The 19,883-nt window shown below is 47.9% G+C and overlaps 1 protein-coding gene across 1 annotated transcript in view; it reads left to right on the top strand.

Moving 5' to 3' along the window:
* The window catches only part of HADH (hydroxyacyl-CoA dehydrogenase), a 43,184-nt gene extending 27,993 nt beyond the window's left edge, over positions 1-15,191 (top strand). Inside the window, exons 4-8 of the mRNA XM_029942189.1 lie at positions 1,882-2,008; positions 4,723-4,812; positions 8,337-8,409; positions 13,362-13,478; positions 14,414-15,191. Coding sequence (XP_029798049.1) covers positions 1,882-2,008; positions 4,723-4,812; positions 8,337-8,409; positions 13,362-13,478; positions 14,414-14,532 — 526 coding nt within the window. The 3' untranslated portion in view covers positions 14,533-15,191. The remainder of the gene's footprint in view (positions 1-1,881; positions 2,009-4,722; positions 4,813-8,336; positions 8,410-13,361; positions 13,479-14,413) is intronic.
* The last annotated feature ends 4,692 nt before the right edge of the window (positions 15,192-19,883 follow it).

Genomic DNA, 19,883 nt, shown 5'->3' with positions numbered 1-19,883 from the left:
TTTTGGACCCTAGCTGTCCTTTGCTACACTCTTGTTTTCATTTTAGACTATCACCTTTGTTGAATACCTGCAAAGTTTTGTTTTTTGTCTTTGTAGGCAGCTTGATTGAGATATCCTTCACTGTTAGGTGTTAGTTAATCCTGTAGCAGGAGTGTAGAGTACATTCTAGCATCAGAGTCCCAGGTGGGAGCCCCGACACCCCCTGGAAAAGAACACGACTTCCCTAACTGCATATAAAATGTACTGGTGAAAAGTGGGCCCAGCACTCACGGACGGTCCCAGCGGGGTCCTGACTTCCCACTCCCAGCAAAGCATGGGCTCTCCAGTCCACCTCAGCCCCCATCACCCCCTCTTGCTTTCTCTGTACTAAGGCTTGGAGGCATTGCTACCGATCATCATGTTTGTGCTATCGATTTTCTGTTAAGCACATTTAAGAGAAAAGTCCTTTTTTGGGTATCTGAGTGTTAGGGAAAAACCAAAGACTGTCAAGAGTCAAGCATTTCAGAGAAAATGGTGAGGGTGTCCTTTTCTGTGGAAGTTAAGGCAGCCCTGTACGTTTAATCTGTCCACACGCTGTGTTTGTATGGAAAGAAGAGTGTGAAGGCTGTTAGGAGCAGAGCCGGCCCAGCCCTCCCGGGAGAGGTGTGTGCAGAGACGCCTTCCCCTTCCGGTCACATACATGCTGGGAGTGCCTGGGATGGGAGACACTTGGGGCTGGCTCCTTAGTGAAAGTGCTCTTCAGTATGCCTTCATCTCTCCCTTTTGCAGACAAGTTGCCCTTCAGGTGGTACCACATCATGACTGGAACAGCCCCTGCTAGCACCGCCTTGGGTCGCGGTGGCCCTGCTGCTGTGTGTGGTTCATGGTGTGCAGCCACACTCATGGGCCTTCTCCTGCCCCTTCTCTCCCAGTCACCCCTGACTTCAAGTACATTTAGTATTGCCTTTTGGGTGGGCTAGACCCCCCCAGATCTGGTCAGTAAGGGACCCCTCCCCTTCCTGCACTGAGGAGGCCATTATGGTTCTAAATAGCATTAGGCGGTTTTGTGTATGTTTGCCCACAAGGTGGTGCTGTAAGAAAGCCTAGAAGTCTTGTCTTTGTTTAAAGATTTGCCTGTAATACCTTTGGCACCCCACTTTACTGTGGTCTTTAAAAACTGAATTTGGCTTTAATCAATATGGATTTTTAAAAATTAATTACTATTATACACACACAAAATAGATGGTACTTCTATTTTAGGAGGTTTTATAAACAGAGTACCTTGAATTACATTTATGATGCACACGTCTCCTTCCTTCCCCAGACTACCCGTGTAACTTTAAAACACTTTTTGGACCATTTTGGTGTTTTCTGTTTTCATTTTAATTCCCATTAAGTGGAAAATTAAAGCTTTTAACTTGAGGGGGGAAGATCTTAGTTGCTGTTTCTCATCTCCTGTTTCATCAGATGTTTCTCGTTGAGGATTCAGGTGTTTCTTTATAATTTTTTTATTTGGAGGGTCTGTGATGCATCCTTTCTTTCATTAGTCTGTGCTCAGTTAGGTTTCATTTTGTGACTGAGGTTAAGTAGTGGCCTCCTTTGTTCTTACATATCATGAAAATTAACTAGTGCAAGTAAAGAAATGTTCCTCCCTAAAATTAAAGATTGGTAAAGACTAGATATACCCTTTGGAACCGGTAACTTTTATATTACCTAAGTTGAAATTTCAGAATTTAAATGAAGCTGGTCACTTGATTTCAGCTTCATGTATCAAGATCTCTTCTCCCTGACTTCCTTCAGGGCTCAGGACGACAGATCAGGGCAATACGCAGTCGCCTTGTGGTCCTGTTTGTTTCCAGAGATGGGACTCATTCCGATACTCTGCCATCTTTCTCTCCACAGACACACGATCTTTGCCAGTAACACATCCTCTCTGCACATCACGGACATAGCCAATGCTACCACAAGACAGGACCGATTCGCCGGGCTCCATTTCTTCAACCCAGTGCCCATGATGAAGCTTGTGGAGGTCAGTGGGCTCTTGGCGTGTCCGCTGGCTCTGCTGGCTCTCCCAGTCCTGCTGTCTGCTTTGTACCCTGGCCACCACCGGGGATTATTCTGGGTGGATTTGAACGGGAGGGCACAAGGTGGTCTTTGTGCTTGAGTTTCTCTGGCCAGTCTGTCCTTCCAGAGCCAGAAGAGGAAAGAACACCTAATATCTAGGAACGCTGCTGTGTTTTGTTCCTTTGCAGCCCAGTGCTCTGGCCAGCCGCGTCCCGGAGGGCTGCTGGCTTTGTGGAAGGTCACGTACTTAATTGTTCTGTACTTGATGGGCAGAGCAGAGAGAGGCATCTGACCAGGAAGACAGCACCAAAGACCACTGGCTGGCTGTGACCACAGAGGGCAGAGCCACAGGCGTTTATACTGTCTCAGTGGGGTCAGCTTGCTCCAGGCTGTAAATGGAATTTTATTAGCCTGGTTTTACGCAGGAGCTGCTGTACTACCTTGTCCACCATTCCTGCGGTGAATTCTGGCCCAGGTAACAGGGCCTTCATCTTGTCCCTAGATGAGGCACATCTCCCATGTGTTTTGATCACAGCTATTAAAGCAGCTCCCTGAACCTCTTGACCACAGACCCTTGAGATGGCCGGAAGCTGCCCCCAGTGATCCTGTTTGGGCTGCTTCTGCTTGTTTGCTTGGAGTCTTGGGTACCTGGAGACAAGTCACAATAGACAATTTGCACCTGAAATGTGGCAGCTTGCCTTTTATAGGGGGTTAATTACAGGGTCTGAGGAGCAGCCGCTATTAAAGTAGCATTTGTTCTGAGGCTGAAGAGTTATTGTACGAAGTGTGGGGGATGTGGAGCCAGGCAGACCTCCGGGACTGGCGGGCCTCCCTGGGAGAGGCTCAGGGTCTGCTCTCCTCTCCCACCCTTCCTGCTTTCATCTCGCATGCCCCCTCCCACCCCCGCATCAGCTTTGCCTCCAGTTTAATGATGACTAGATTTCCTTATGGTGAAAGACAGCCCTTGACCCATCTGTGGTAGGCATTTTATCTGTCCTGCTAAGGTTGCTCCTCAGCTTCTTCCAATGTACTCCCACTTTCTAAGGCTGCTTTTGAGGAAGTTGAGGAATGGAGGGGAGGAGCGGGAGGGCGGGGAGGGGGGGAGATAAAAGAAACTGTTTATCCTTATGCAGAAAAGAGCAAAGAGGTGGAATGGAATTTTCAACATTTCAGGGCTTAGGGAACTAATTACTTTAGTTACTGTATCAGTACATGTGTTTTGGAGATAAAGACACATTTTATAGATTTACTTCAAACTGGAATAATGCTGTTTTCAACTGCATTTATCTAATAATGTCCCATCTATATATTTGGAAATGTAGGATGTTTATTGTTAACAGCTAATGCTTAGCAAATGTTACCATTTTCTAGAAAATGTTTTCTAGAAGTGTCCTTTATTTACTTTTTATTCTTGGGTGTTTGCATATGTGTTGCTGGTGGTGAGCACGAAAATGAATCGTATCCTGAGTTGAGCAGCCCTTCTTTACTTGGGACTGGACTCGTACATATGTGTATACATATTTTTTCCTATAAGAATATATATATAGCACATTGCTGTTTGTTGAATGGATGATTAAATATGCATACTCCTGTTAAAAGATCTTTACCATTGATTCTTTTAAACTGACAAATTGTGTTTGAAACTCTGTAATTAGCAGCCTTTGTCCTAGTTCAATCTCTGGGGTTCTTTTAGACCTTTTCACACTTCCATTTGAATAACTCTTGAGTTGCTGTTTGATTTATGGTGTTTTCGGAGCAGACTTCTGATTCCTCTCACTTGTTCCTCCTCCCCATCCTCGGGTGCTTTTTTCCTGTGCTGCTCCTTTACTTCCCGTAGTGTCGTAACACACACCACACCCTGAACTGTGATCACATTAAACATGGCCGGTGATGATCTCTTCATTTATGTAGCACCTTTCATCCTGCACAGAGACAAGCTCATTAAGCCACAGAGCCCTCTTACAAGATGGACAATGTGTCAAATATTACTCCATTGCACAGTAAGAGGTGAGGCATGGAGGCTGATGGGAGTTGTCTGACCTCATATAAAGGGTCTAATGTAGAAGCCAAGCCTGTTTGCTTTGAGTCTTGTTGAAGTTCCTTAACTAGGATTTAAATTATATATATATAAAGTTTAAATTCACCTGGGTCTGTCTCCATTTGCCAAAAATCTAGTTCCTGACGGGTGAATTCTCTAAATGTGTCCTGGGGGTTGACTGCCAATGTGCACAATAATCACATTGATATTTTTGTTTGTTTTTAAATTTTTTTAATGTTTTATTTTTATTTTTGATGGGGGTGGTGTGCAGAAAGAGAGGGAGATAGAGGACCTGAAGCAGGCTCTGCACAGTCAGCAAAGAGCCCAATGTGGGGTTCAAACTCATGAACTACGAGATCATGACCTGAACTGACGTTGGATGCTTAATTGGCTGAGCCACCTGGGCACCCCTCCACATCTATATTTGTAAGCCTTGATTTTGTACCTTCTATGTGGTACTTCGCTGTCTTAAGGTGAACATTTTGGTAAGCTCTTTGTTTCTCACTTGAGATCCTTCTGTTCTGGAACTAAAATCATGTTGCCACCTTGTGTGTAGACATTTAATATCAGATTTCCTTGAATCATTATATTGCAATTATGTGCTAACTCCCTGGTCATAATTCTCTGCTTTGCATTTCCAGGTCATAAAGACACCAATGACCAGCCAGAAGACGTTTGAATCTCTGATAGACTTCAGCAAAGCCCTGGGAAAGCATCCTGTTTCTTGTAAGGTAGAGTATAGACACCTTGGGAAGGGGGTGGTTTTCCTCAGAACCGACTTTTTTGGGGTAGAATTCTTCTGTAGAAAGATGTGAAAGCTGGGGAACTCTTGACTTCAGGCCTGTCTGTGGCTCTTTTCTAGTTTGCCAGCACCAGAGCCCTCCTCCTGAGCCTTGCGCAAGGCCATGAGCTAGGTAGTTTCAGATCTGAATGGAGCCAGAGCTTCAGCGGAATAGAAGGTTTCACTCTGGGTCCTGGCCTTTGTTGATGAGTTGCTGTGTTTCCATAAATGGTTTTTGTTACCCTATTGGCTCTTGCCCTTGCTGGGCAGGGGGAGTCAAGGAGCCTGTGTGCCAGGCACAGCCCGGTGAGCACGTGCATCCTGCATCGAACTGCAAACCAGCACTGCACGTTGGGAAGGAACACGATAGGTAGTTAGGGATGGGATGGGAGAGAGAGGGCCCACCCCCCGGGTAGTACTGACGAAGCGGTTTCTCGGGGATGTGGCATTGTGGTTTTGTTTGTGTCTTGTTTTCCATTAAGAAGCATGGCTGGTAGGAAGCATGCCTCTGGGCTTTTTTCCCTTCTTGAGATATTCAGTTATTATTATACGTGAAATTACCCCAGATGCTGTCCCCCACTTTGTTTTGATTTCCTTCAGCCTCCATTTGCTGTCATTCTTCTTCAGTCTTCCCAAAACTTAGGGCGGTACTTCTGGGTGACTTGACAGTTTTTCTAGATGGGCAGCTGGGCCTACCATTACAGATTTTTATAAGTATGCATCTACTTTTCTGACCAGACTGTTTTCTATCATTGTGGCTCTTTTTACAGTGTGTTTTTCTTTCCTAAAATATGTTCCAGTTTGAACTCCCACCATTGTAGTAACCAATGAAAACTCATATCTTTACTGAATCCTCTGAATAAGTCATCGCCGCCTGGACCGTTGCCTGAGGGAGTGGTCTCCTGCACCAGTCCCCCTAATCCAGGACTGTTACTAGGGAGTCCCATTTTTAAACACTCATTCTTTGTTTTGTTTTGTTTTGTTTTAAATTGTGTGGATTTTTTTTAAATCACATCAATAATCAGATGTTACAGTTGCACTTTCTTACTGGTTTATGCTGTTAGTGGCAGAAAGCAGTAACGGTGTTAGAACATCAGTGTGTAAACACGTCGAAAGCTGGATGAGAACGTGCAAGTTCAGGGACAGGCAGTGATTATCTCTAGCAGCATAATCATTAATTCGTGGAGAGTGGTGACCAATTCTTCCATCGGAGTGGCCGCAGCAGAGCCGGCGGTGGGACTGCTCTGATCTCGTAAAAATGCCCTGTTGTCATCTCAGAGCTCTTTCCCCAGGTGATGCCTGAAGGGCTTCTGGTCGGTTATCCAGGCTCTCAGAGAAGCGTCCAGACAATACAAGGCAGCCGCAAAGAACAAGGGTCCGCAGACCTTCCAGTCGAGGGTCAGATGGTCAACGTACAGCTCTGTTGTAGCCACCGGCTCTGCTGTTGGGAGGGGAGCGCAGGCAGAGCGCACAAGTAGGGGTGAGGGCCGGTGCTGCAGTGAGACGGGACAGAAGCAGGCTGTGGGCTGGGTGCGGCCTGCAGTGGACCAACACCCAGAGCAGCGATGTGCCTGGAATGTGTTTTTCTTTATAGTGAAACTCTGTGAGGAGAAGGTGGTGTAAGAAGGCTAAGGCGGAGGACTCTCGAGCTAGCGTGATGGGGTTCCGATCCTGGCTCTGGCCCTTGTCGGCTGTGTACGCTGGGGCAGGTTACTTAATCTGGCTGTGCCTCCGTGTCCTCTCCCCCGTACAGGTGGTAACCGCGCCTGTCTCACAGGGCTGTTATCAGGATGAGTGGAGTAGTATTTGTGAAGTACTGGCACATAACACGAATAGTAAGGAAAGTATATTTAATAAATAAATGAGCATGCAAATGTATGCAATTTCATAAAATTAAATTACTTTATTAAGGGACAATGTCTTTTTACATTCTAGTTGCCATACCAGGACCGTGAGAGTGTATGGATCCCTGAATCATCACTGGCATTGAATATTAGTATGATGGGGGAGAAGCCCCTTCCCGATAATCTTATTGGCAAAATGCTATTCTAAGGAGTACTTCTTTGATTACTACTGAGTTTGAATATTTTGTGAGTTTTAGCACTTTTTCGTTATTGAGCTCTGGGCACCTTTTATGTGGATATTAACGTTGTATAAAGCTCCATGTATTATAATTGGAGCAGACATTTTCCCCAGAGTACTTCTGGCTTCTAAACTTATACATGTGTGTTTCATGTACCATGGCTTGAGTTTCTGTGATAAATTTTTTGAAGTGGAAAAGCACTTTTGCCCTAGTTATAAAGTCCTATCATTTCATTAATACAATTGTGGTTACACTGATAAAGCTGTTTGTTCATTTCTTTGTTCCAGTGGGGACGGGGAGGGGGGAGGAGGACATGGTTTCTGCTGGTCTAGAGGTACAAATCCTGTGACTTCATTGCCTGTTTACACAGCATGAAGCCAAGTTAGCTGTAAGAGTAATACAGGAGGCTGGCCGTCTCTGATGCAGACCTTTATGGAGTAGCTGATGTGGGCTAGAAGTGGAACACAAGGCCCAGGGCTGGAGTGAGGATTTGTCTGCAGGAACATCACAGCTTTTTGCTAAATTGACACCATTTCCTTAGTGGAAATCAGCTTCATAAATACCACTGGAAAAATCACCAACCCAGCCTGCCCTCAGTTCCCCAAAGAGATCAGTAGGCGGAATCAAAGCCCGCAGTCAGCCTCCAGGACAGGTGATTCAGTGTGGTAACGAGGAGGAAGTCGATGAAAGGGGTGTGCAGTGCAAGAGGCCCATCCAGGGTACAGGGGCCACGAAAGCCGGTGGTTGTCAGGGCATCTGTGTGTCTGTCCCGGCACCTGTCGGAGCCCAACTGCCATGTGCCGTGCACCGGAGCGTGAGAAAATCCTGAGCAGCCCAAGCATGGCTCCGGGATCCCGGGAGGTAGTGCTCCTGTGAGGATTGTTCAAGATGGAGCACACTTCTGGATTCCTGCTAGTGATGTGGAAGAGAGGAGTGCGGGCTACCATTTGAGTAGAGAGCCAGGTGTGCAGCAGCTACGTGTTTTCTGATTTATCTCCACGACGTGGGGAAATTGTTATTCCCATTTCACAAATGATTAAACTGATTTCAGGATGTCACAGTGTCAGAAACTATTAAAACTTGAGCCCAGATCTGCCTGCCTTCAAAGCTGTCTTTCCAGTGACCTGTCTGCCTCTATCTGCCTTTATTTCAGGATTCCTGTGGTGGGGGCATCTAGGTTTGAATTTTTTTCACGTATTTTAATTGTTGGATAAATTATCATTCATGATAGAAGTAGGGCTGTGCTGGTATTTCAAAACAAATTTTGAAAATGCAGAGCTTGATGAATGCAGGTGATATAATGCACAGGGAGAAGGGGCAGTCTGGGGACCTCACAGGGGATAAACTTCAGTGAAAACTCCCTTGTCTTTCCTTTTTCTCTCCTAAAACAGGACACTCCTGGGTTTATTGTGAACCGTCTCCTGGTGCCATACTGCATGGAAGCAATCAGACTGCACGAACGAGGTAGCTGTCCTGACTCAGGCTGGGAGCAGCAGGCCGCAGCCCTTGGCGCCTGCTCGCTGGAAGTGACATCTTCCAGCAGGTGCCGGGGGGGGGGGAGGCTGGGCGGCGCGCGGTGTGGGAGGAGCCTCTGCGTTCCAGCTTTGAACCAGCCTCACCCTGGACCCGAGGACCTTCCCTGGGCCTGCAGGGTCCCCTGTGAGGCCTCGGAGCCTCTGGGATGTTGCTCTGGACCCTGCCTCTTCCAGTCTCAGCCAGAGCAGTTGTGTGGCCAGCCTGGATTTATATCCCAAATCTCTGGTTTTGATGAAAAGGCTTCCTGCTTACAATACTAATAATACTGTAAAAATCACTGGGCCTAGCGGACCTTTAAAGTTCTATAATGTGTGACAGTATGACAGGTAGTGGGAGGTAAGTGACAGCGACTGTTTATAAGAACCTTCTCCATCCTTACTGATACCGTGATGCATTTTTTTTTAAACCTGAAGAATGGCCTCAAATGCTTTTCTCAGTACTTGTTGATTGACAAAGAATGATTTCCCACGTTGTAGAAATACAAAACTTGGGACGTGGTCCAAGGTTATAGAGTGGCACTCGGCCTCCTGTCTGCCTTCTCCACCACGTTTCTGGAGAGGGAACGATCACGTCTGCTCCAGAGGCAAACAGGCCTTAATAGGGCTGGATAAAAAGCAAGTGTAATTGTTTTCAATTACTTCATTCACAAATGCTCACTCTTTGAGAATGTCATTTTTGAAACAAAATATTTACACCAGCTCTTCCAGAGAGATGAAAGAACATTTGCTTCCTCAAAATCTGCTTTAAATATTAAAACTTTTCTCTGTTTTATGGAAGCATTTGCCACACTTGCTCCAAGATCAAACCAACACTTCTGTGTTTATCTATCAACAAATATGCCTAATTACACCTCAAAGAATGCGTGAAGCATTTTACCCTACTTTGAAAGGCAGGTTTTTTTTTAATGTAATGTTTTAGAATGTAGCATATGGGTAATCCACCTCTTAATGGTTTTTTTCCACCACTGAAACTTATTGTCACTTTGATATATTTTCAGATGTACCTTGTATCTGATTGTACGTTGAAAGGCATTTTCTGGTCTTTGCTCCCTTCGCACTGCAGTGGGCCCTACGACCCTCCCCATCACATGCCACCTGTGAGGAGAAGCCCGAAAGGGGCCTGACCCCCAGGGGGTGTGTTCTTAGATTGCCCGTGGCCCAGGGAGAGTTCCTCTGTTCGACACCGTCCTAGTCATTTTGGGCTCCACAGACTGGGTGGCATATAAACAACAGGCATTTATTTCTCCCAGTTCTGGAGGCTGGAAGTCCAAGGCCAGGGTTCCAGATGGTGGGGTTCCGGTGAGGGCCCTTCTCTGGGCTGCACGCTGCTGACTTCTCATTGTATTTTCACGTGGCGAGGAGCAGGAAGAGGAAGCCTGCTTTCCTGACTCTGGCGGGCTCTCATGCCATCCTGGGGCCCCACCGTCATGATCTCATCTAATCCTGCTCACCGCCCAAGGGCCCACCTCTCTGTGAGAATTCACTCTGTGAATTCTGGGGGACACACACATTTGGTCCATAATAAACGCTCCGGACCTGGGCTGTGCTTCTCCTGCTACTCCACAGCGGTGGGGCCCCTCAGGAGGATGTGTTGGCATATGGGCAGAGTCACCTCAGTCATCACTGGGGTCCCGGGGGCAACTGAGCAGCTCTTGGAATGCTGGGGGCCTGGCATCTGTACTTCTCTCCAGCTCCCCGTGACCTCTAGTGGCGCTTCATCGCCCCCTCGCCACTGCTCTCTCATGCTCTCAACCCCGTGACTTCTTTGGGCCTCTTTGTCGGTCCTTCGGTTTCTGTCCTCACTCTGTGCAGCTCCCGTTTGTTCACACTGTGGCTGAGGCCTGGTCGGTGCAGCCGGTCATCTCGTCCCTGTGGGCCAGGGCTATCTCTCCAGATCTTTGAGCAGGCTGGCTCCCAGGAGCAGACAGGTCCCAGGCAGCTCTGGGGTGCTGGGGCCTGATGGTTAGCTCTTCTGTGCTGGCGGCAGGCCCTGGGAAGTCATAGCCTGTCCCTCAGTCACCTTGTGACATCCTGCCCACTGCTTTTCCTCTGCTCAGGACTTACTCAGTGTTTCTGTTGTGGACTACTGACTTCTCTTGTCAGGGAGCCTGCTTTCACCCTCCCCTCGGCCCCTGCGGTCCCCACCATGTACCCGATCCCACCTTCATCAAGGGGCCCCATCCTCAGTGTTCCAAGCTGGGCACAATCCTTGTTATTTTAACTCTTCTTTCCCTTGGCTCTCCCTCGGAGTGGTTGCCACTCTCTCCTGGGGCATGGCACATGTCTTTGCTGCTGCACTCTTTTTTGCTGCAGTTCCTGGGACGTTCCTCATCTTCATATTCCCCAAAGTGCGTGTACAGACAGGCACTCAGGTAGCTGTCCATGAGGAGAGGCAGTGGCTGTGGGGTTTCTGACCCTGGGTGCTGCTCCTCCCCGCGCCGGCCCGCCCCGCACATTGTTGTGAATGCCAAGAACGGTAGGTGGTGCTGCTGAGCCAGTGGAAGCAGCCTGTCGGGGCAGGTCCCTGGTCCCCACGCAGAGGTCCCAGATTCACTGAGGAAGCTCTTCTTTGTTGTCTTATCTAGCGCTAGGGGCTCTTAACTGGGGACAGGTTGGGGGGGCGGGCAGGAACCTCCTCAAACAGATTCGGTTTTGTGCGTGTATACGTTTTATTTGGGGCAGGGGTCAGATTCTCAGTGAAGTGCTTGTTTCTACAAGCAAGTTTAGGAATTACTGGCCTAAAACACAATACCATATTTAACTCCCACTGGACACACCAATCTGTATGTTTTATTTCTCCCTCTCTTCTTTTTACTTCTTTTGCTCTGCATTACTCAAAATTTTAGAGTAAAATTCTAAACTCTAGAAACACTGTTTAGAGTTTTTCTTTGATATGCTATATCTTCATCTATGGCCACACCACCCTGAACGTGCCCGATCTCATCTGATATGCTGTATCTTCATATTATTTTTTGAAATAAAATAGTCTTCAAGTGAGTCTCTGAATCTGGAATTACAGGATTGCCTCTAGAGTTCATTATCTGTCCTTGACTACAGCTATGATTAAATGGCTTTAGGTAAGTTGGAACCTAAAGGCTATTAGGCTGTGGGATTTCTGTCTCCAGGAGCCTGTATGCTAATGAGGGGAGACAGGCCACAGTAAATGTACCAGTTGATCACATGTTAGGTTGTAACTAGTAATCGTGGAGAAAGATCAAGTGAAGAGGATGGTGGGAGTCCTAGCCTGGAGTTCTTACAGTTGCCAGTTTATGTGTGGGGAGGGGGCAGAGTGCCGGATGAGGTGACACCTGAGCAGAGGCGCCTGCAGGACATAGGGGTTGAGTCAACCTCCTGTCAGGTGTTGGAGGAGGGAGGGTACCAAGCACAGGGAGCAGCAGGTGCCCGGCCAGGAGAGGGTGTGCCAGGCCCCTGTTTAGCATTCTGTCTGTAAAACCATAGAAGCCTCAGGTCTGATAAAACCTTCTGAGCAGAATCTGCTTCTCAGCTGCTGTGTCCCTGCTCATTTCTCCTTTGCACACGCTGTTCCTTCTGCTTGAAAAACTCTTCCTGCCTACTCTTCCCTTGCGACTCTCTTCATCCTTCAGGACCTGGGCCTCAGTGGTGCGTTTTGGTGACATGTTGGTGCTGTAAGTAAATCTCTCCACTTTTGCCCACACAGAGGTGTGGCTCTTCAGCACTGGCCTGGTGGGATGTTTGGTTTACAGAGCTGAGTCCTCCCACTGTATCAGGAGCACTGAAGTGCCTGTCTGGTTTCTTCTCTGTTCCATTCCAAGTCTCTGGTGCCCGGTGCGTAATCCATACAAATAAAAGTTGAATGAATGAAGGATGTTGCCTGAAGCTGGTGTGTGTGATGATTTCTGCTCTTTCTGTCTTCCTATGGCCCGAAACTCAAATTGTGATTCTGAGCATCCTCTGGTTGACTAATTACTGAAGCATTAATAATGTCATCCATAAGAAGTAATTGGTTAGAATTCTACCACCTTGAACTGTCTTGAATTCCTTTGGCATTACTACTTAATATGCTTTTAAAAAAAATAGTCTTTATAGATGTTTAAGTAGGTCCTATTCCTCACACCTAAAAATCTGAAATATTTAGGTAGGAGATCCTCCTTGAGTATTTCAACTTTTTTCTCCTTTTATTTAGCTTTGGTATAATTGGCCATTTCTTTATGCTTTGGAACAGAATTCTAGAGGGTCACGTGTAACCGACTATTCCCAAGCTTGATTTTGGAAAAAGGGGACAGATTCTCTGAAAGACTTCTTGTGGCCCAAGGCCCATCCTTAAGGGTGAAATCCCAGGGAAGAAGCACACTGGCTCTTGTCTTACTGTATTAAACACACTTCCAAACTTGCTTTGACAATTCTGAATCTGATTCAGCCTTCTTTTTAAACTTCATCTTGACTAAAGCATTGATGTGAGTGTACAGAAGTACTCATTACTTGAAAAACCAAGAAAGCTGGAAAAGAAAAGTATAAAATACACATAAAAATGTAAAGCTTATTTATTTTTTATTTTAAAGAAGTCCATTTATCAATTAAAAAACATGCTCTAGCTTTAAAAGTTGTAGTAAATTATTCTAGAGTTGGAAAATCCCAATTCATTAGAAAAAAGTAATGTTTCTGGGTCCCCAGGGCCTTCTCTCTCTATGAACCAGGTAGCAGTGCTCTAGAATTCACCTCACAGAATAGCTTGGTGGAGTAGCTTCGGAAATCTTGGAATCTATTTGGCATGTACCTCTGAGATGAAATCTTCCTGTAGCCAGAAATCTTGACTCTGGATGTGTTTTGAATGTGCAAAGTTATAAAACTCTAGTAATCCTGGGACTGACCATATGACAAGGGCTGCCCTCTTGTTCTTAGGTGATGCGTCCAAGGAAGACATCGACACCGCCATGAAGCTGGGGGCTGGGTACCCCATGGGCCCGTTTGAGCTTCTCGATTACGTGGGCCTGGATACTGTGAAGTTCATCATGGACGGTAGGAATTGGAATTCTCTGTTGTCTCTCTCTACTTCAGTTGAGGTAGTCTCTTGCAACTATGAATTATAATGCCTTAGACCTTCCAAAGTTCTGCCCCACCACCAGCTTAAAGATTCAAGATAAAAGATGGTAGGAAAAGGAAAAATGTGACTGCTTAGTGCCTCCTCACAGGGTATTTTTTTTTAACTTTTCATTTTGACAAAATTATAGATTCACAGGAAGTTTCAAATTTAGCACAGACAGGCTGTGTGTGCCCCTTCCCCAGTTTCCCCGAAGGGTTCCACGGCACAGTGTCACAGCCAGGAAGCTGACACTGGTCCACCCTGTCGTTCTGCCGTAAATGCTGATTCGGGCGGCCTCCACCGCAATGGAGATGCACGGCCATGTGAAGCCGATAATGTGTCTGGTTAGCTGGAGTGGCTCTGAGGACACGGGGAAGATAGTTGTCGAGCTGGGCTACTGAAGCTGAGTGGAGCGCGTGCTCCCCAGGGTCACAAAGAATACTTCAGTGTTTGCTGGGAGCGAGGACGCTTCTCACCGAGCACGAACTTTGCCTTCTGTGAGGATGCAAAATACCAGTGGCAGCAAATTCAGATTTCTAACGTGTTCTAAAAGTTGTTTCACTGTGCCACTGAGGGGTCCATCCAGCAGAGTAACTGGTTCTGGTTTTGTTCTCGGACCACTGGCATCAGCAGTTTCCAGGAAGAGACTGGGGAAGCGGGTGGACCGGGCCCCTCTCCTTGGCCTCAGGGTTCCTACGGCGCCTCAGGGCAGCCTGCCTCCGCCCCTGCCGGGGTGGCCTCAGGGCTCTCCCACAGAAGAGTAGGGACCCTTTTCCCCAGGCTGTGCCCCCACATTTGCCCTGGGAATGCTGTGGCGTGGCAGTAAACCCGGCGCTTCATCCTAATAAGCCCTTTCTCCTCCTCTCAATAGGGTGGCATGAAATGGATGCGAAGAACCCCTTGTTTCAGCCCTCCCCGTCCCTGAATAAGCTGGTAGCGGAGAACAAGTTTGGCAGGAAGACCGGAGAAGGGTATTACAAGTACCAGTGAGGCACCGCTCCTCCGGCTCCGGGAAGGACCCCCGTAAGCACGCACCGCAGCCTCCCAAGTGCCCGTGGGAGTGTCCGCGGTCAGACGTCCCTCACACAGCACAGGCGGCTCCGTGTGCATTTTGCTTGTCCTCTATCTGGAGTCATGATTTACACTAGTTCTAATAATAGCAGATTCCTCCATTGAGAACTAATTCCCTTTTTCAGTCTGTTCATTTCTGTGTATTTTCTAAAAAGCTTTACACCCTGGGTGCCTTGGAGCAAACATTTTTCTCAAACCGTATCATTTTTATGAAGAATTGCCGGGGCTCCTTCACTCGTCAAGGGGCCGGCGCTTCCTCCGAGGGCGGCGCCCGCGTCCTGCCTTTATGTGAACATCCGCTACCTGCGGCTCCCAGAAGCCTTACCCTACATTTTGGGCATAAGATGTCATGTCTTTATTCACCTCATACTGTTGGATTGTGGGAATATCTCCATGTGCTTGGTTTGCAGGAAGAGGTTTCATTCACATCCAAAATCTGAATGATTATTGTCTGTCTCTTTTTTTTCCCCCATGAAAATCGTTGATGTAAACTGCCTGTAAATTGATTCTAATACAATGCTGTCTTTTAATCGGTGAAAATTTGAATTGAAATAAATGTTATAATTTAAAAATCGTAACATGCTTGAATGGTTACAAAAGTAAGGGTTGGGAATTTAGGCAAAAATTCCCGTCTTCTCTGGCCTGTTGTTATTCTCTAAAGTGGCAGTGCTGGGGGAAGAGTGGCCGGAGAAGGCATCTCCGAGCAACCTGCCTGCGGCTGTCACTCCAGATTTCTTACCAGTAAAGCAGTAACGAGGGCACAGCAAACAATTTTTTAGGAACATCTGTTTCTTCTTTGCCAACAAAGAGAAACAGTGTAACATAAGCTTCTTTTAATCATTGGCTTGAGAAAGTGTCTTCCAAGATAGAATTTTAAAGCTGGGAAGACATCAGAAACCCTCAAGTCCAGTGGCCGCCGTAAGCAGAGAACTTCAGTGATGTGCCCAAGGTAGCAGGGCCAGAGGAGAACAAAATCGCAAGGTTGGAAATCTCAAATCCAGACTTTCAAAACAGGGCTGTCCCCAGAATGCTCATCCTTGTTTGGGGTCCTGGGTCCTGGTTTTCATGGTTAAGAGATTTTCCCCCCTCTGGTTCATGGTTGATAAAAAGCAAGCTTATTAATTTTTTTTACTGAAGCTAACTATAGCATAATGGGAAAATAAGTAAATACGTTACATGCACTTCTGCCACACATAGAACCTGGTTTAGGAAACTTTTAGGTTATTCTTATAGAACATTTCCTAACGAGAAAAAGGAAACACCTGTTGACGCCACCACCCTTTCCATCACCGGAGTTACCCTTGTGGTCTCCCGGCCCCTGCTTGCTCTCAGGCTGGTTCTTGACCTTCGACACGAGCCCTCTGCTGAGGAGGGGACTTCGCTTCCTTCTTGCTCTGACTGCAGTGCTCGGGGCACTGGGGCCCGTGTCCTGGGGACGGCCAGGCTCGCTTTTGACCACTGGATTGCAGGAAAGAGAGAACTCAGTGGTGTGGCCATCACGCCCTGCCAGGATGTGAGGCTGGGGGTCACGGTGGTCTTTCTTTTAGCCAAGGTTTGTAAATGCACGTTTAAAAGCCTACCAGAAAGTCAGAAAGCTTGACCTCTGAACATCCTTGTGTCATTTTCAGAAACCCCGTCCCATACATCAGGTTTGGGAGCAGGAAGGGGTTTGAACGTCCTCTGGACCATAGAAGGCAGGGGCGACTGTCTGGGTCCGGGGCTCCAGTCTCTGCATGTCCGCTGGCACATTTGCTTCCCACCCAAACCCTGTGGAGAAGGAAGGCCGCTTCCCAGCTCGGGCCTCTGCCTCCTGTTTGCCGCATCCGAGCTTACTAACCGAGCCCCTGCAAGAGCCCCGGGGGCCGTGTGTGGCCTCTGCCACTTGGCAGCACGTGTGCAGGAGACGGGGAGTCCGGGCAGGACCTCGCTGCTGCCGTTCCTCCTCACCCTGGACCTGCCAGACAGCAAGCAGGAATCTCTGATGGCTTGTGGAAAGTGGCTACCGGGGTTTATGTCCAGAGGATACTTTTTACTCCCCTTTCTCCTGTTCTCCTTCCTAGGGCTACTTTTATTCTTAGAATAGACATGAATATCCGAGTGGTGCCTGGCTGACTCTGTTGTTGGAGCATGCAACTCTTGATCTCAGGGTCATGAGTTCTAAAATTAAAAAAGAAATGTTTTAAAGAAATGAACATCTGAGATTAAAAAGAATATCACACAATTGATGAAATAGCTTGCCAAAAAAAGGCTCCGAGCCTCTGAGCCTAGCCATCACCCTGGACTTCGGTTATGTTTAGCAGGATGTTCTCTGAAGAATAGTTTTAGTGCTTATTAAAGAGGTCTTTGTAAAATAAAAACTGTGACCCTTTAGTATCTGTAAGATTCACTGTTAATAATAGTTTCTTGGGGGGAAAACAGTTGGCTAACTCCTTTGGACATCAATCCTCCGGTATATTTCCAGTGTGAGGCCGGTTAAATGGTGAGGCCTGGGGGTAAGGTGGGACCAGATCTGGGAACTGAGAAACTTCTATATAAAAGTTTGGTGGTACACAGTGATCTCGCAGTGGGTGCTGTTACACAGTAAGTTTTCTGACTCTAACATGTCAGCTTTCAGAAGCTCATCGGAGCCTCAACCACAAGTCACTGGAGACGGTAGGACTAATATGTAGGTCACGGCTTATATGACACAAAGCTAATTATGTTTTCTGTCTTGGTTTGTGAGTTACACTTTTCACACATTTGAAACCAGCTTTTGTCTTGTCTCCCCTCGATTTTAATCCCCCTAACATTTCAACCTAAGGAACCAATTAAGTACCAGAAGTACAAGCTGCGGCTGTAATTTATGAGACTAATTTTCTTGGAAATAGGCATTGATGCTACATAAATAGCAATCTAAAAAAATGCTTTGAACAATGGAAGCATTGCTGTGCCCTCGATGCATTTGGTTGTGCAAGTTTTATTTGTAAAATCAGTCTGGGCAGAACGAATTTCAGCTACTGGAAGAGAGACAAATCCCATCGCGGATACTATTTCTGTTCAATGCTTTATTTCTCGTGCAGAATTAATCAATCTAAAAGATTAATACCAGGGTCTGTTGGGTTGGACAGACTTGGGTTCTAGGGCTCTGCTTTCCTCTGCTTTCCCTACGTGGCCCGGTGGGGGCAGGGGTGGCGTATTGGCCCTCCGAATGTATATAGTGGGACGGGCAAGGTGATGCAGCTTGTCTTGCAAGGTTGTTGAACAGATGGGATGATGGATGGCAAGTGTTGAGCATTCTGCGCAGAATAGGCTAATTGTGAGCCCCTTCCCTCCTCTCTGCCCACTCTGGAAGGACGGGCTCCTGAGAACCCTTAGGCCTACGGAGTCCTAAACCTTTTACACCTGTGGGGAGAGAGCCGAAGATTGAGAACAGCAAGTCTCACGAAAGAGCCTTGGAAGTTAATGTGTTGAGCCACCTGGGTAACACGACCCGGACCTTTCTACCCCGCCCTCAGCCGCCCCGGAAGGGCTTTCCAGGCCTTCAGAAGGCGCTGCTCACGGCCGAAGGGGAGAGAGGAGCGCTCGGGGGGTGTTCAGTGACTTGGAAGAGGTGCCCGCCACTCAGGTAAGTCCTCTTATCGTATAAGCCATGGACCGTGAATGCTTAAGACCCCAGGAATAAAGCAACAGGAGGGAAGTCTCCCAGGTTCTCCTAACACATGAGGGAGAGAAGCGGTGGTGTGTGCACAGGAGAAAAATCGAACTCCATCTACCATAATGGAGTTTGTCAAGGCAGAGCCCTTTGGCAGCAGGACACAGTAACAATGCGGGGGCCTTAACAAGGCAAGAGGCTGCGGTGTCTGAATGTGGGTCTCACCAACCGTATCTGTTGCAGAGTTAGTGTAAATAATTAATATCATGGGTTTGGGTATTAAACAGACTTGGGTTCTAAGGCTCAGCTCCTCTGCGCTTTACTTCTGTAACCTGAATGGGGCGGGTATTTGTTTTCTGGGTGGATCAGCATGACACCTCAGCCTCATTGCTGTAGATGCACTTAACCAGAATCTTCTAGCAGAAAACGTAGGCTTTTCCTGGGCAAGCAGGTACGAGAGAGGAAACCTGGAATAAGTGCCTCCCGCTTCCCCCCTCATAAACAGCCACTGAACTCAAATACCAGGTTTAGAAGACAGGAAACGGAAGTCTCCAACACCTATACCTGGAGAGGAAGACCGTGTTTGAACTAAGCGTTCTGCTTGGGGCAGTTTGAGGGGCCGAGCCCTGAATGCCTCGTTCTGGAGCTGCATGGAGGTGTGGGCATGGACTTCAGATTTCCAGAGCTTTTTAGGCTCAGTGTTCAGGTTCTAGAGAAGGGTGAGGGTTCAGAGCATCTGTGCCCGCCTCCACGTGGATGTGTGGACCAGGCAGGCAGAGCAGGAAGCCACCATCCGGGGCTGCCTGGTCCTCTGCTTGGAGCCCTGGGGACAGGCGGTCTGACTCGCTCTTGCTTCACTGGCGTGAGGCGGATACGTGATGCCCGGGGCGGGGACTGAACCGGCAGAGGGCTGCGCCTGCCCCTTGAAGTGCGCGTGGCCTGCAGCAGCTCGAGCTTACCCTGCACACACGTCCTAGTCTGAGAACCGCAGGCGTGTGGGCAGGTCCAGGGCCATCTGCTCCCGTCAGCACCCTGTCTCAGGGTGGATTCTGCCAGCCACTGGCAGGCCTGGGCCTATGGTGGGTCATTAATGCTTCTATATTGACTTTCTCGGTTGTCCTCCCTTTACTGTTAAGTCTTGTGTGTGCTGGGGGTTGCCTTCTGCTGGAAGAGAGAACTAGTGCATAGCGTCCTTTTATTAAAGTCACGGCTGCTCCCGAATGCTGAGAGGCCGGGGAGGGACAGCACACCTCACTCCTGGGACTGGCCGCTTGCGGGCCCCTCCCCGCTCCCCGGTGAGCCGCAGCCTCCTTGGGCCTCTGCGTTCCGGAGTCCTGGTGACCCCTGGAGACTCCCCAGCCTTCTGACAGAGCTGCTGTTGTAGCAAGGAAAGCCTGAAGGAGAGATTAGAGACTGTCGTCCTAAAGTCTCAGAGTCAGGTTGGAGTGTCCGTGAGGCCAAGTATGGAATTCAGGTTGAGAACTCATGAGAAAGGGACCCCTTTTTGGCAAGGGCTGCTTGAACGCCTTGTGTTCCCTTGGACCGGCCACCGAAGAGAGCAGCTCCAGCTTACTGGAGTCGTAGGATTGGCGCAGCTGCGGCACCTGCCGGATGTGGCACGTGGGAAACAGACGAGACT

The sequence above is a fragment of the Suricata suricatta genome, chromosome 1 (genome assembly GCF_006229205.1).
Source record: "Suricata suricatta isolate VVHF042 chromosome 1, meerkat_22Aug2017_6uvM2_HiC, whole genome shotgun sequence".
NCBI lineage: Eukaryota > Metazoa > Chordata > Mammalia > Carnivora > Herpestidae > Suricata > Suricata suricatta.
This window is presented reverse-complemented; position numbering and strand designations above follow the sequence as displayed.